The following is a 17,527-nucleotide window of genomic DNA, read 5'->3' as shown; positions in this document are numbered from 1 at the left end:
AGTTGGGTTTTGGATGCTGCTGTGCAGTTCTATTTATTTTTTTTATTTTTTACCCCCCACTAGGCATTTTAATTAACCAGCAAGACTCGGTCAATTAGCTTTACCAGAAAGACCATTCTGGCTGACCAGAGCACTGTTGGTGAACAGGTTAGCTATGTAAAAACTGGCCTTTTTAGAATAGTGAACGGAGGATTTATATTGACATGAATAAATAAATAAATAAATAAATAAATAAATATGTTTATGTATGTATATATTGTTGTATGTATATGTTTTTTTTTTGTTGTTGTTGTTTTCTTTTTAGTTGAATCTGATTGCAAAGTCCAAGAATACAGAGGATGTAAACAAGAAAAAAAGAGAGAGACTTTGGTCAAGCAGCTGTAATTAAAATCGGATAAGTGATCATGGACTTGAGCTCTGGAGTCCAAAAGCCTGTTTACATGATGCCATCTCAGATACTTGTGGCAGCCATGGAGGTCTTTATACAGCTTGGAAAAATCTCAGAGTAAACAAAAAGTCCTTCCTCCTCACACTGAAGCTCTCATCGGAGGAACAGGCCTGGCATTATTGTACTGAGAGCTGGGGCCAGTCCAAGTGGTCCTCATCCAAATGACAAGGAATATTTATGAACCGGTAGTTTTCACTCACTGGACTGGTCATTATCCAGTGAGAGATGAAAGCTGCTGACTCTTGGAAAAAAATAATAATAAATAAAATGTGTGAAGGGCAAAAAATCCTGTCTAAACCTTACCTAACAGCTCAACTTTAAAGACTAAAAGGGTATTGTTGAGTTGTTAAAATGTATTCTGCAAAAATTCGCTCTTCTGCAAAAAAATAAAAAATAAAATAAATAAATAAATAAATGAAATAAAGTAAAACAATAAAGGGGCCACATATCATATGATATTATTAGCGTTAGATGTAACATGTAACTTTCATTACGACTATTAAATAATTTACAGGCAGGTGTGTTTGATTAGGGATGGAGCTAAACTCTGTAGGACAGAAGCCCCCTACATAGTGCATGTGGCACCGTGTTTACACGGCGAGTGATTCAATGCAACACGACAAAACTAGATCACCTCTGTTGCAGTTAACAGCTGAGATATAGCGGCTGCACGCAAACACGTATCCACAACACAAAAAAACACTTCACATGGAGCAGAGGGCTCAAGCAGGAGGCTCGACTTGGGCTCTGATTGACCCCATTAGCATACTAAAGATTATTTAATGCAAAGCACAGTGCATTCTGTCGATAAAGTCTTCAGACACCTTCATTCTTTCCACATTTTATGTTACAGCCTTATGTTAAAACAGTGTTTTTTTGTTTTTTTTTTAAATCTCAGTCCCCTATAATGACAAATCAAAAATCAGGTAACTGTGTGAATAAATTAAAAAGAAAAGAAAAAAAAAATGGGAAATACATCAGCTCATCTCAGTGGTTAGCACAGTCAAAACAAGAAGATCCCTGGATTGCATCCCTGTTAAGTCAGGACGCTTTTCTGTATGGAGTTTGCATGATCTCTCTGGGTTGGCATGAGTTTTCTTTGGTTTCTCCCACAATCAAAGGAGACACTTAGTAATGCACTGCCATAAGTATTCAGTCCTTCTGTGTCTAAGTAAAAGATGAAAAGATCTAAGTAAAACAGCATATCAACATTAAAACAAGGCATGAGGTCAAAGAAACTGTCTGCAGAGCTCAGAGACAGTACTGTATCATAATCAGAAGTGTCCCACCGATCTGGGAAAAGCTATGAAAAAAAGAAGAAGAAGAAAAAAAATCTCATGCATTTAAGGTTCTCACGAGCACAGTGGTCTCTATAATTCTTAAAGGAGAAGTTCACTTCCAGAACAAAAATGTACAGATAATGTAGTCACCCCTTGTCATCCAAGATGTTCATGTCTTTCTTTCTTCAACCACAAAGAAAGTTTGTTTTTGAGGAAAACATTTCAGGACTTCTCTCGATATAGTGGACTTCTATGGTGCCCTGAGTTTGAACTTCCAAAATGCAGTTTAAATGATCCCAGCCGAGGAAGAATGGTCTTTTCTAGCAAAACGATGAGTTATTTTCTAATAAAAATGACAATTCTATACTTTTTAACCTCAAATGCTCATCTTGGTCTAGCTCTGCGTCAACTCTGTGTATTCCGGTTCAAGAGAGTAAGGGTAGGTTGAAAAACTCCCATCTCATTTTCTCCTCCAACTTCAAAAGTAATGAAACTATGGCGGCATAAGCTTTTAAAAAACATTTTCATAGGTTTAACATTACATTATTGGCTCAGAAAACATGTTTATTAAAATAGAAACACCAGAGACCGGAAATCTAAAGGTGAGACTTCTGCATTCAGGAAAAAGGTATATATATATATATATATATATTAGGGGTGTAACGGATGTCACGGTTCAGTACGTACCTCAGTTCGGGGGTCACGGTTCGATACAATTTCGATACAACAGGAAAAAAACAACAAATCTACTATGCTTGTTATGCTAAGTTTCTTTTTATTTATTTTGAACAGACAGTAGTACAAATTAATTTTTTTTGTTTTTACCTAGATGTGAAAATACTAAATATCAAATTATAACGTTATATATATATATATATATATAATCTGCAGTACATATATACATACAAGGAATAAACAGATAAACAAAGGGAAAAAACAGTGCGTCACGTAGCGTAGCCTATGTGTGCTGAGTTTCAGTTCATTTTTGTGACTAAAAGAAAACTCAAATGGCAGAAAGCGACATTCTATTTGTTTTCTTTAATTTACAAAAGACCTTTTACAGTGATGCGTTATTAATACGACAATAAATGACAGTGTTTTAAGTTGATTTTGCTGGTATAAGTAAACAGTTGCAGTAATCATGCCGGCGCGTACACACACAAAACACATCAGTTCCAGACTTCCAGCATTGCTAACTTGACAGTGCAGTTGGTACTTTATCAAAATAAAATACAGTGAACCATTGTTCATTGTTTCAACGTTGGAACGCGACTGAAGTACAAAGCCTATAATTTACATACTAAATAATAGTTTATTTGGATACATCGCAAATATGTAAATATTACGGAATATTTGGATTTGTGCCGAATGAAAGAGGTAGAATACAAGAGCACAAAGCTTCATTTCGCAGACAGTTGAGTGCGCAAGCCTTTAAAATAACGTTATACTCATTTGTCAGTGACAGACGCGTTCAGAATCAGCACATGCGCAACTCACAGCATTCGCTGTTCTTCTCCGGTGGTTAACAAACAGCGTTGCATTACTCTGGGCACCCTTCTGGATTGAGGTTGAATTGCCTGTATTCGTTGTAAGGCCTCGTGCACCGAACCGAGATGCCTGTACCGTGACGGTTTGGTACAAATACATGTATCGTTACACCCCTAATATATATATACATATACCCCAATTTTATTTTAATCTTTAAAGAGATAATGAAAGGAAAGAGGAAAAGCAGGGGCATCCAAGCGTCATTTCTTGAGTTTTTGCCGCTCGGATGATGTTATTTCTGTTGTCTAATTGAATTGAGTCATGCTGCGGTTGGCCATGACCCCAGTTACTCCTCCTTCAACCACATTATCTTTGATGATGTGAGGAGCAAACTGACAGCTCTTCTATTTACTGCTTCATTCTCTTTATCTGTTTATTTTGATAGCTTTTGATGCAAGCAGCAGAGAGCTGAGACACATCTCTCACTCCAGCTTCCTCTCTTCCACAGACAGCGTTTCAATAAAACCTCACACACGATTCGTTCATTCAGAAAGACGGTGGGTGACAAACACGGGTCAACGGATCGAACGTGGAATGAAAGAGACACAGAAAGACTGTAAAACACTCAAACCCACCCACATCCCCGTTTATGTTTAAGGTACTGATGGTACCACTCTAATTGTCCATGCTCTAATTCAATCTCACCCCAATTTCACATATCTGAAGGAGAGCGGCTTTGGCAGAAAGCCTCCTCACTTTCCAGGGCCGGCCAGGCAATCAGCCGCGGTAATGGTTATTTAACATCCAATTTAAATTCTATCAATGAGATGTTATTAAGGGCAGACTCACTTTCCTGCTTTTACACAGCTGATGCTAATCGCCTCTCTCCCAATGTGTGTGTGTGTGTGTGTGTGTGAGAGAGAGAGATCTCCTCAGGCCAGTGCTCAAGGCTATATAATGCAAATTCGAGGGCCCGTACCAACCCAGAAAACCACCGGCAGTGAGCTTCGTGCCACAGGAGGCAGGTTACATTTATATATACACACTGGGAACCTGGATACCAAAAAAACGTGGCATATAATCACACTGTAATTATTTAACCTTGTGGCTGTTAAACTGGATTATTCGTCTTGGCTTTTAGAAAAATTGCTTGTAGCGCAAGGTCTATAATGAGCTTCCGCTTACCTCAAAAACATCTATATTTTAGTCAGTGCTTCACCTTGTTTTTACTTCAAACATTTATGAGGGAAAAATCAGCATTTGAGAACAGCTTGAACAGTTTTATTTATGTTGTTTGTTCATCAGTTTGAGCTTAGTAAGGGCATTAGCTGATTATACAGACTCTCCACCATCATCTTTTTATTGTAAGTACTACTCATAGGAAAGAGAAATCACAAACGCAATGTTTCTCATAACCTGCAGCTGATATTAAATGGAAAGCAAAACTTTCGCTGATGCATACTTTTCTTAGATTTTTCGTCACAGGTGATCCAATCACTCGATATGTGAAGTACAAATCATTTGTCAGGCCATTTTTCAAAAAGCTTTTTAATTTTCTTTGTTATTTATTTTACGCAGATGTTTGCAGTTACAAGATCACAGGCCTTCCCTGTAATGGCATATGATTTGGGCAAACTGTGTGTGTGAGTGTGTGTGTGTGTACTTGTTTTTGCTTCAGGTTTTACTATTCTTGTGGGGACATTTGGTCCCCACAAGAATAGTAAAACCTGAAAAATGGCCTGCGGTCCCCACAATGTCAAAAAATTATTAAAAATAGTAAATGATGTTTATCTGAAAGTGTAACGATGCAAACATGTTTTCTGTGAGGGCTAGGTTTAGGGTTAGGGTTGGGTTAGGGGACAGACAGTATCGTTTTGTCAGTATAAAAACTATAGAAGTCTATGGAAAGTCCCCACAATTCACAACAACAAACTTGTGTGTGTGTGTGTGTGTGTGTGTGTGTGTGCGTGTGCGTGTGCGTGTGCATGTGCGTGCATTCTACCCTTCCTAAAACGTGAGACTGAAGCAGTGCAAGCAGAGAGATAAATGTACAACACATTTCTGCTCACCGGCAGCAGAAATGAACTCCTGCGTTCTTTGGAACCACTGCAGCGCATTCACAGCAGACAGACACAAATGCCAATGTGTGATGATGCTTTGAAAACAAAATCAAAGGAGGGAGCAATTGAACTGCTTCAGACCAAGCTAAATGGTGTGAAAGCACCCTTAAAATCATCATGAAACAACATTTGGAGCCCATTTTACTTCCATCATGGGGCATACTGCAGAGAGGAACAGAATTTTAAATGATAAAAATATGGTGTCACTTGATTTTATGAATAAGCAATTGATTGAAAAGTGGCCATTTCATACATCAGTGAATTTTAGTGGAACAATCCCTTCCTGAAATATCGCAAGCACCTGTTTTTTAGAATTTTTAAACACGATTTATGATGCTAGTGTTTATATCATGATGTAAGATTCCTTTTTTTTTTTTTTTAATTTTATTTCAATGGTCAGTCATACATGTTACTGATCAATATATAAAAATATGTGTCCACAGCTGTGAACCCAGAGAGGCATTTGTAAGTCATAAATAGGTGACTCTTTCCCCGGCGGCACTGCGAGTTCACTTGTCTTTCCGTTGGATCAAGTTTTTAATCATGAGATCTCAGCCGCAGGGGAGGTCTGGAGGGCATGAAGAAACAATTTGACACACCACAGAAAGTTTCTTGCTCTCTTTAAATTTTGCAATGTCAAGCTAGTTTTTCAGTCTTTTTTCTTTTACTTGCGAAATCGTTCGGAGTAAATTGGAGAAGGAGAAAGTTTTGATTTCATGGAGCATTTCTGCTCTCAGCATCCCCTCTAGAATTCTCTCCCGGCAAAGCTCCGAGTTCAGCAACCTCGCCGTGGATCTCCACTCATTACCCACACTCCACCTCTCCTGCCCTGCTCCCCACCTCTCGTATCCTGTCTGCCTCAAGCGCGCCCTCTCCGTCGCTCGTGCTGGTTTGATGCTTCCGTGTCTTACATTTTCTCATATTGCACTTTTTTTTCATGTCCTCTGCACTCCATCTGTCTTTTCTCATAGTGCGGTTTTGATTGGCCAGCTGCTGAAACACACTTTTTTTTTTCTTTCCATGTTTATGTCCAGAGGAGGAACTTTGAGCTGAAACTCAGTCTCATGCCCCTCCATTATAGACAGCGAGCCATATAAAGTCGTGAGCCACAAAGAGGCTTACAACTTATTTTTAGACTAGAATTCCATCTGAAAAACAAGTGAATCATGGAACAGTCATCTCTCTGTGTTCCTGCCTACATACCTGTACCCTGTCATTAACGTCCACCTATGATCTGCACTGTCTAATTTTGTATGGATTTGACTAAGAGTCTAAGACTGATTACAAAATCAATTCAACTGACTCAGAGTTAATAGAAGGAAGATAAAATAATGTTTCCTTCTATGGATATAACCAGCATCGTGGAAAAATGTGATTTTGAAGTATAAAGGACAAGAAATCAGAAAGGGTCGACCAGGTACAGTTGGTACAGAGGTACATTTGAAACACCTTAAACAACAAGTATGATCTGTAAAATTTGCTTCGCACATGCGCCCTCTTCAGTCGTGGGAAATATGAAGAACATGCGGTTCTCCAGTCCGAAGATATAGGCGAATGTTTTTTTTTTTTTTTTTTTTTTCTAAGGTAAGTTTTTCATTTCACCACGTCCCCTCCACAATTAACAGCTTCTCATCCTTACACGACTGTTAAAGTTAACTTACATTTTCGCAAACCTTAATCTGTGCTCTAAAAACGGACATACTGCGTGACTTTGTGTCACTGCAAAATCTTGAGAAATGTTCGAGGTGGTCAGCGGGGCACAGATGAGACACAATGTATCATTTCTTTATTATGTTTATTGTTATTATGTTTATTAGGTTATTATTTGCATTTGATCTGTTTCATTATTGCAGTTGTTTTGATGTAAAAAAAAAAATGGATGTTCTCAACTTCCTTTGCAATATTTTACAGACAAAACGACAGATGTGCTTCTTTACACAATCAAAAACTGTGCTGAGCTGGTAAATTGAGTCAGGTGTGTTTAATTGCAGGGCTGAGAAACACTAACTTGAGTACCAAATGACCAACAATTTGGTAATTGTTTTAAGATTTGTTCTGTTATCATGATCGGTGTAGATTCATGGGTTCCCCTGGTTAGAACTACAATGTGACAATATTTATGACACTTACTTCAACAGCACACAGCCACTGCCTGATGGGGGCGCTGTCCAGAACACCTGTATCCTGGTCCTTCTGCGCGGAGTGCTTTCTGTCACTGCTGGAGGGCAGTTTGTCATAAACTGTGTGTCTTCCTCATCGATTATCTGCAGAGAATACAAACCCACACTCATCAATTAATGTGTCTGAAATACAGCTGTTTACCTTCTACCTTCCCATCATGCACGACACAAACTTTTTAAAAATATCACCCATTTTATTTCTTTTTGGCCTTTTTCAAGCTTTTTAGTGGACAGGACAGTAGAGAATGACAGGGAAGCGAAGAGTTGGGAACAGGATTGGCAAAGGACCACGAGTTGGGACTCGAACTTGGGTCGCCAGATGTGCAGTTGCACTATATATGACAGTGCTCTAACCGCTAGGCTATCAGTATATATCACCCATTTTTACCTGCCAAAACGAATGTGCTTGTATGTGTGCAGTGAGCTATCACCTGTAGCCTTTGAGAGGTCAATGGTAATACTCACAATTCCCTTCCAGACATCCTCCACCCAAAAACCAAACAGCAATAACACAGGTGATGGATTTGATTTGACATGACATGGAGAGCCACACATGCAGGTCAAAGCACTTCATCTACAGCAAAACACTGTCGGTGCCAGCTCTTGTCCTACAATTAAAATTTTGACCTCCTTTGAAATATATTTGATAGGGATGTTAGAAAATATTGATACACGCTATATTACGTTTGGTGATACTGCATCTATTCTCAAAATCGCAATATGGATATTACAAAAAAAAAAAAAAAATCATACAAGATTAATAATAGCTGCTTCATTTTTATATCCCGCAGTCTTCTTATCTCTTAACTTAAACAGTGACAGGAAATACTGGCATAAATCACGCCACTAATGTTAGCTTTAATATAGTTCGCTGCTAGTAATGGAGGATGAAAGAATAGTTCCTGCTCCGCCTCAGTGTTCAACGCTGAATTGTGGCGTCATTTTGTTTTTTGTGGAAACATCTGCCCCAAAGCTGCAGCGCCGGCGCCGCCTCGGCTGCATGGGGCACGTCTGCTGCACAGAGAGCTCGCGGCTGTGTTACAGTGCGAGTGAGACGAGAGGCGAGCGGATCCACAAGCAAGCTTTTATTAGAAGGACTAGACAGATACATGGTCAGGCAGGCAGGGTCAAAACAGGAGCGAGCATTATCCATAGGGGCGATCCGAGAGAGAATATACCAATAACCAGAGCGAGAGTCCAAAAGGCAGGCGGCGATGAGTCGTATACGATAAACTAGGGGACTAGGAAACTAGGAAACATAAACAAGATAACAACCAAACAACACTCCGTGCAGTGTACAAGGAAGTCCGTGGTTTTATAGAGCGCCTGATTGGTCATGGAGGCTGACGCAATCAGCGCGGTGGAGGATGGGAGATGCAGTCCAAAATGCAAAGCAACAGTCAGAGAGCATGAAAAGGTGAGAGTGACATCTGGTGGTGGGTAGTCCGCAGAACACCGACCAGATCCGTGACATAGTCCCCCCCCAAGGAGCGGCTTCCAGACGCTCCAACCGAATAAGCAGAAAAAAACAGTCCAGGGGAGCGGTGGGGGGGCCAGGAGACTGAGGCAGAATCGGCTGGGCAAAGGCCCTCCAGGGCAGAGCCGGAGGCGGAGCAGGAGGCTTAGGAGCCCTCCAGGGCGGAGGCGGAGCAGGTGCCCTCCAGGGCGGAGCTGGAGGCGGAGCAGGAGGCGCAGGAGCCCTCCAGGGCGGAGCCGGAGGTGGAGCAGGAGGCTTAGGAGCCCTCCAGGGCGGAGGCGGAGCAGGAGCCCTCCAGGGCGGAGCTGGAGGCGGAGCAGGAGGCGCAGGAGCCCTCCAGGGCGGAACCGGAGGTGGAGCAGGAGGCGCAGGAACCCTCCAGGGCGGAGCCGGAGGCAGAGCAGGAGGCGCAGGAGCCCTCCAGGGCGGAGCCGGAGGCAGAGCAGGAGGCGCAGGAGCCCTCCAGGGCGGAGCCGGAGGCAGAACAGGAGGCGCAGGAGCCCTCCAGGGCGGAGCCGGAGGCAGAGCAGGGGGCGGAGCAGCCCTCCAGGGAGAAACAGGAATCTGCGTCACGGTCTGGGACCTGGGGAAAGCAGGGACAGAGGAGGCAGACAGAGTAGGGGGAGAAGGCGCAGCAGCCCTCCGGGGCGGACCAGGAGGCGGAGCAGGAGGTACCGCAGCCCTCCGGGGCGGAACAGGAGGTGGAGCAGCCCTCCGGGGCGGAACAGGAGGTGGAGCAGCCCTCCGGGCGGAACAGGAGGTGGAGCAGCCCTCCGGGCGGAACAGGAGGCTGCGTCTTGGACGGGGACCTGGGGAGAACAGTGACAGAGGATGCAGACAGGAAAAAGGGAGAAGCAGAGAGTTTAGCAGTTAACGCCCCCTCCATAAGAGGTTCTACGGCCGACGCCGACACCTCTGGAGGCTTTGGCGCAGCTTCTCCGATAGGGAAGGCTTCGGGAGCAGACTTGAGACCCGACGGGACCTCTGAAGCATGCTTGTGATCAGCGGGGAGCTCTGGGTCAGGCTGGAGACCAGACGAAAGCTCTGCAGCAGGCTTGAGATCAGAGAGGGACTCTGGAGCAGGCTTGAGATCAGACGGGAGCTCTGGAGCAGACTGGTGAACAGACGTGGCCTCAGGGGTTGATCTGTGAACAGACGTGACCTCAGGGGCACAGTGTGCAGCCCACACACACCAGATGGCAACCGCCATTAGAGAAAGAGCAGCAGCGGGAGGTTGTGGTGGGTCCAGTACACTGGTTACCATGATAGGCCGTGATCGTGGGATATCTGACGAGGCATGGCACGGCTCCGGGAGGTCAGACGAGACATGACGAGGCACTGGGAGGTCTGAAGAAACATGGAGAGGCTCTGGGCGATCAGACGAGACATGACTTGACTCTGAGCGGTCAGACGAGGCGTGATGGGGCTCTGAGCCGTCGGGCAGGATATGACTTGGTTCGTGGTGACCAACTGTGACCTGACCTGCTTCGTGAAGATCAATAGTGAACTGGCTTGACTCTTGGGGATCAGCAATGACCTGACTCGGCTCGTGAAGATTATTAGTGACTCTACTTGACGCGGGGACGACAGCCTTGACGTTGCTTGACGCGGGGGCGACAGCCTTGACGTTGCTTGACGCGGGGGGCGACAGCCTTGACGTTGCTTGACGCGGGGACGACAGCCTTGACGTGACTGGACTTGGAGGCCGGACTGGACTTGGGCCGGCCTGGACTGGGCCGGACTTGGAGGCCGGACTGGACTTGGAGGCCGGACTGGACTTGGAGGCCGGACTGGACTTGGGCCGGCTTGGACAGCTGTAGCCTGACTTGACTCTGGAGCAGCGGCTGAAGTTTGACTTGGCTCTGGAATAACAGCAGCAGCATGGCTTGGCTCATGAGGATCTGCTGTAACATGACTTGACTCAGGAACAACCTGGCTTGACTCAGGAACAACAGCTGTAGCGTGACTTGACTCGTGGGGAACAGCCGTAACGTGACTTGACTCGTGGAGAACGACAGCTGTGTCTTGACTTGACTCTGGGGTAGTCGCCGTAGCATTAAGGAGTGCCATTTTTGCTGCCCATACCGTTACTAGAGGCGTGTCCAGCACGTGGGCCATCATGACCACAGGTGGCGTCCGGGTGCTGACCACAGGTTTTGTAATGGCGGCCATCTTGTGCAGTTGCTTGGAGACGGTGGCCATCTTGTGCAGTTGCTTGGAGACGGCGGCCATCTTGTGCAGTTGCTCTGACGTGGCAGCCATCTTGTGCAGTGGCTCTGGCGTGGCAGCCATCTTGTGCAGTGGCTCAGGAAACACAGCTGCAATTTGACTTGACTTGGGAAGTTGACTAGACTCAGGAAACACAGCTGCAACTTGACTTGACTTGGAAACTTGACTTAACTCAGGAAATGCAGCCACAACTTGACTGGACTCGAAAACTTGACTTGACTCAGGAAATGCAGCTGTACCTTGACTTGACTTAGAAACTCGACTTGACTCAGGAAGCACAGCTGCAACTCTATATGGCTCTGGTATGGCAGCCGTGACGTGACAGAGCTCTGTCTTCGCCGCCATCTTGTGAACGGGCTCTGTAGTCACCGCCATTGTGTGGACGCGCTCCGACGCGGCCGCCATTTTGTGAACGGGCACCGCTGTTGCTGCTATCGCGTTAACGCGCTCCGGCGCGGCCGCCATCTTGTGCGCGGGTTCTGCTGACGCCGCCATAGCATGAGCGCGCTCCAACACGGCCGCCATTTCACGAGCGATCCAGGCGGTAAACTTGTTTGTGGCGTCGTGATCCGGCGTGACCACCAGTCTGCGAGAGGGATGCGCGGCTGCCATGTCCGCGTTGTCGCGTTCCTCTTTCGCGACCCCCACAGTACACGGCGAACCCGCACACAGCAACGCAAAGTTCATAAATGCGGCTAATGATGAGCGCGGAGCCTCACGTCTCACTCTCGCTCTTAGCGGCTCATTGACGCCATCGGCAAACAGTTCAATAATAATACAGTCCGGGAGGGTAGAATAGTTTGAAATGGCCAAAAACTCACGGATGTATTGTTCGAGTGTACCTTGTCCCTGTTTGATCCTGGCTAAAATCAGGTCTGTGTCCACATCGGAAGATTGTCCGGGTGAAAAGCTGCTGGATCCTGTTGTGACGGAGTGTTCTGTTACAGTGCGAGTGAGACGAGAGGCGAGCGGATCCACAAGCAAGCTTTTATTAGAAGGACTAGACAGATACATGGTCAGGCAGGCAGGGTCAAAACAGGAGCGAGCATTATCCATAGGGGCGATCCGAGAGAGAATATACCAATAACCAGAGCGAGAGTCCAAAAGGCAGGCGGCGATGAGTCGTATACGATAAACTAGGGGACTAGGAAACTAGGAAACATAAACAAGATAACAACCAAACAACACTCCGTGCAGTGTACAAGGAAGTCCGTGGTTTTATAGAGCGCCTGATTGGTCATGGAGGCTGACGCAATCAGCGCGGTGGAGGATGGGAGATGCAGTCCAAAATGCAAAGCAACAGTCAGAGAGCATGAAAAGGTGAGAGTGACATCTGGTGGTGGGTAGTCCGCAGAACACCGACCAGATCCGTGACAGGCTGCCGCTTTCTCTTTTGTGGTGGGCGTTTAGTGCAGTTGGGGCGATGCTTGTGCTGCGGTCTCTGCAATTCCACGTGCGTGAAATCTAAAACTTCTTGTAATATATATTGACGACAACGAGACCGCATGTGGTTGAACTGAACTGGTTACTTGTGTGTGTTCAGTGATAAAGATGTCACAGCGTACTCTCCATTACTCACAACATATACACATTATACATGACACTTGTGAAGTTATCAGAACAAAAAGGTTCTGAGAATATTCAATATCTGTATTTATCTTATTGTTTACAATTATTTTGTTTTCTTTAGGAATCCTGTTATTTTTCATTGATATTAAGCAGATGTAATTCTGAAGTTCAGAACAAAATGTTATGACATTGGTTCCCGGTTTCACAGACCAGGTTTAAGCCTAAGTCCCAGACTAAAATGTAAGTCTAAGCTGTTTCAGCTGAAAGAAACTTGCACTGATAGATCTTAAAACATGCCAGTGCCTTTGTTTTTTCTCAAGATGCACAACAGTAATGTTTTTTTTTTTTTTTTTTTCTTAGGCACGTTTATAAAATTACTTATATGAACTATGGCCTAATCCTGGTTTAGTCTAAACCCTGTCTTTGAAACCAGGCCTGTATGTTACAACTGCAAACTTAAACTGTGAAACTTTGAAGCAGAGTCTAAAAATATATATGCCCTGTTTATAAAAGTTTACATTTTATACATTTAATAACTAAAGAATCCTGTAAGCACTTTATTTTCCCCCTTCACTCCTACTGCACACAAAAAGTGGTTCAGTAACACTGAATGTTACAGGGACTGATTAATGTAAATGGAGATCCAGCAGTTTCTTTCTTTCTTTCTTTCTTTCTTTGCTAAGGTTTCCATATGGTGGTGTGTTCTTAATCACAGCTTTCCTAAAACTATATCCTATTCTTAAAATAAGAAATATCCCAATATATCACCTTGCTTACAGTATTGCAATTTATCGCAACATATCATATCGCAACCCCTGTATCGTGATGCGTATTGTATCGGCAGATTATTGCCAATATACAGCCCTAACATTTGAAATAATTGTGTCTAAGAAAATGCACTGAAGTATTGTTCTTTTTGTAATAAATCAGTTAGGCATACAATTCAATGACTAATTATTAAATGCAATCAGTGTTAAGCGAACAAATCTGTGTATGAATAAGTCAATGGCTCATAAAGACTGCCACCGCTTGCTTGTGTAACGGTGTGAACTGCAGAAAGAGTCAATGAAAAATCCCCACCACTAACTCATAGACTGCTAAAGTAGTTTACTTAGAATGTTCAAACACAGACAAGAAGAGAAAATTCCCAGTATGGAAGTCCTCTTGTCCTTCTGATGTATAAGAGGTCACGCATTGATCGTTTGTCTATTAATCGGCATTAATTAATAGCCGATGATGCTGGAAAAATTGGTTATCAACAAAAATCTATTCTGATAGTTTTTCTGGGTTGCGTTTGTTGCTGGACCGGCTGTGAAGGGTCTGTAAATACAAAAAGTTAAAACAATGTGTATATATAGACAGATAGTTCATAACTGTATGACCTGTAACATTATTGCACAGTATGTATAAACTGCATTTCAATGTTTTGAAAAAAAAAATGTCTTTTTTCTTTGGAGGTTTGGAAGAGATCTTCCTTAGCTGTGTGTGAAAAAAGGCTGAACACGTGTGTGTACATATGGGCTTTGGTCTCTATGGCTCCTCAAGAGCATCCTGTGATATCTTCAGCTCTGAGAAGTGTTTGGGTGACCTTTGTCCTCAACTGCCCTGACCTCCAGCATTTGGGTGACTGATGGTGAGCAAGCTGTCACAGACGAAACAATGAAATGTATTGTCAAACAAACCCCAGCAGCCGCTCAAATGCTTTAGAGCAACAGAGCATGATGCCATTCAGTTTATTTGAAGTTAACGTCTGTGTGAAACTGACATGGTGACCAAAATTACCTCAGTACTGTGACAATTCTAAATAAAATGGAACGAAAAAAATAATAATAATAATAAAATATAGCTGCAAGCAGCAATTGCAGGGCCAAGCACAGAAGAGGCAGAATGAGGAGCTAAGCACAGCAAGGAGCAAAAGACCGACTACAACAATGAGTAATTAAAGCCATTTTAGGATGATATCAGTTGAAATGGCTGGAAAAATCATAAATACAACCAATAATAATATAATTTAATGGCTTATCACTTTTGACCAATAGGTGGTGCTGTTTTCAAATTGATGTGATGTGTTCTGTGTGAGGTGACGATGACACACACAAAGTTTGGTGTCATTATGTCAAAGCTTTACAGAGATACAGCCTCAGAGTCACTTTGGCATCATGCCTCAAATTTGTTCACTGTACGAAAACGGTCTTGTCTATTGATGATCCGAGTCAAATTTGGTGAAAATCGTACCAACGGTATGGGAGGAGGTTTTCAACATTAATCAAAATAGTGGACAGGACGTTCAGCCAATTTTGCCATAATTGGTATCGATATTCTCGGCTTTACCCAAGGAATATACCAAGACCAGTTTCATTACAATAGGTACATTTAAACAAATGTTATTAGCATTTTTAGAAATGTCTTTATAACTTTTGGCCAGAAGATGGCGCTGCCCCCAAACTTTTTGAGTACTGTCAGAGCATGGTGCTGAAGACACATACTGAGTTTTGTAATAATACACCAATGCGTTCGTAAAATATAGCATTTTTAAACAATATTCAAAATGGCTGACATGGGAAACGGTTGGACCAGTTTTGTGATTTTTGGCCAAACCATTCACAAGTTATAAGCAAAAATAACAATTTTTCATATCTCCTGACCACTAGGTGCAGGTAGCCTCAGGTCAAGCTTGTTATAACACACACCAAGTTTGGTCTCAATACGCCAAAACCGTTGCGGAGATATAGCCTCGCATCCATTTTTGCATGTTTTTCGTAGACTTGCGTTATTCGAGAACAGTTTGACTAATCAACTTGATTTTTTTGCCAGCACTGTCTGACGATGATCTGAGCCAATTTTGGTGAAACAATTAAAAATAGTGAAAAAAACTAAACTTACGGTTTAGGCTTACGGCTTACGGTTCAAAAGTTATTCGCATAAAATGATTGAAACCTTGGACAAGTGGTGGCGCTAGAGAGCTTGAGTTAGAGACTCCAAACTTGCTGTGGTTAATGTTGGGACTGTTCTCTATGAGTGTGCCAAATTACAAAACTATCCCGCAACCGGTTCTAGGGGCTGCCATAGACTCAAAAGTGGAAGAAGAAGAAGAAGAAGAAGAAGAAGAAGAAGAAGAAGAAGACGTTTGGTACTTGGCCCCTAATAAATAAATAAATGGTAGGTCAGTAACTAAAGAGTATATCTATATGGTTTAAATGAAACAAACAACTCAGTGTGTAGTTGACGCATCAGTAGTACGAAAAGTGCAGGGTCACAGTCGGCTCGTCCACAATTTCTTAGCAGTTTTGAAAAATTAAAAGAAACAAAAGAAAATCTAAGCACAATCACTTCCTTATCAACAACTTGTTTGTGCAATCCCATCAAAAATGTTTGTGTGTTTTCTATTACCAAACAGATAAGAATGTTTTGTTTTGTTTTTTGTTTTTTTTTGTTTTTCTCACAGCGCTTCCCCTTATTTATTTTGATGGTCAGCCACCAAACTTCTTGTTGTGCTGCCTCATGCCCCTACACTGTGGATTTAGAGCTTTGTTCCAGCTTTCTGGGTAAGATAACACTCGGTGGTTCAAGTACCGCTCGTATCCCAGCTAATGTAAAAAAGAAATTATGTCCTGTCAAAATACCACCTATGACTCTTTAATTTAAATATATAGAGTTGTAGCAGGGATATTGTTCAGCAAGTACCACAGCGTGATCACTCACCCTAATGAGAACAAGATGCACAACCTGCAATAAATGTATGTTTGCCCGAGCGTTGTTTGAACGCATGTTTTTATCAAGTCCAAAGAAAAGCCGTCAGTCAGTAAGTAGCAGTGCCAGCTTACCTCCCCGGAGAACCCAACAAAAAGTGCTTTTAGAGCAGAGAAATGGCTGAGAAGGCGCATGCTCACAGATTTTAAATAAGCTGTACTTCAAATAACCCTGGTTGCAAAAGGTTTCTCTGGAGGCACAGCAGGAAAACAACAAAAAAGCCAGGCCTTATTGGGCCGTATCAACCTTGAAGGCTGACGAACGAGTGAGAGAGAGAGACGGGGTGCTGCTCTAAGTGACTGTCACTCCAGGCACTGAATCCAAGCCAGCGAGCAGCTCCAGAGAGGCCGTTCCTGAGGTGGCTGGATTGATATGACCACCTCTCCTGCCAGATGACTGTGAGAGAGGCCCGAGCAAGCCCGAGTCTCCCGAGCAAGCCTGCCTTCACCTTCATCAAGGCCCAGAGAAAGAAAAAGAAGAAAGAGCAGAAAATAAAAAGTTCCTACTTTATGGAGCTAGTTCAGGAGGAACATTCATGTCATTTGACAGCACATCTTGACTACCTTAGGGCTGACCCTTTTAATTACCATATTCCAATATATTGTTTTTCTTTTTTTCAGAATAACAAGGAAATCAGTAGAAATGAATTGTCGCCATATGGCAACTCCGTACAATAGACTACTGGTGAATGAGCCAGAGTAACGAAAATATTTCTGAAAGTTCTGACATGACAATAAAATGCGACCTGAATGATACCGCATGAAGCGTTGTTTGTTTACATTGTGCCTCACTTTATGAAAACAATGTTTGAAATACCACAATCAAAACTTTGTGATGATTTAATCAAACTATTGTGAAAACCAAAATACTTGTGTGTTAAAATACATGTGTGTGTTCAAAAATCGAGAAAATGCTTCTAGGGCTGAAACGATTCCTCGAGTAACTCGAATACAAAAAAATCAGGCTTCATTTAGTCCATTTACTGT

At 43.1% G+C, this 17,527-nt stretch overlaps 1 protein-coding gene across 1 annotated transcript in view; it reads right to left on the bottom strand.

The window, feature by feature from the left end:
* spon1a (spondin 1a) overlaps positions 1-17,527 on the bottom strand; it is a 119,902-nt gene that overhangs the window by 94,575 nt on the left and 7,800 nt on the right. The window contains exon 3 of the mRNA XM_051134817.1: positions 7,467-7,600. Coding sequence (XP_050990774.1) covers positions 7,467-7,600 — 134 coding nt within the window. The remainder of the gene's footprint in view (positions 1-7,466; positions 7,601-17,527) is intronic.

The sequence above is a fragment of the Labeo rohita genome, chromosome 18, assembly GCF_022985175.1.
Source record: "Labeo rohita strain BAU-BD-2019 chromosome 18, IGBB_LRoh.1.0, whole genome shotgun sequence".
NCBI lineage: Eukaryota > Metazoa > Chordata > Actinopteri > Cypriniformes > Cyprinidae > Labeo > Labeo rohita.
This window is presented reverse-complemented; position numbering and strand designations above follow the sequence as displayed.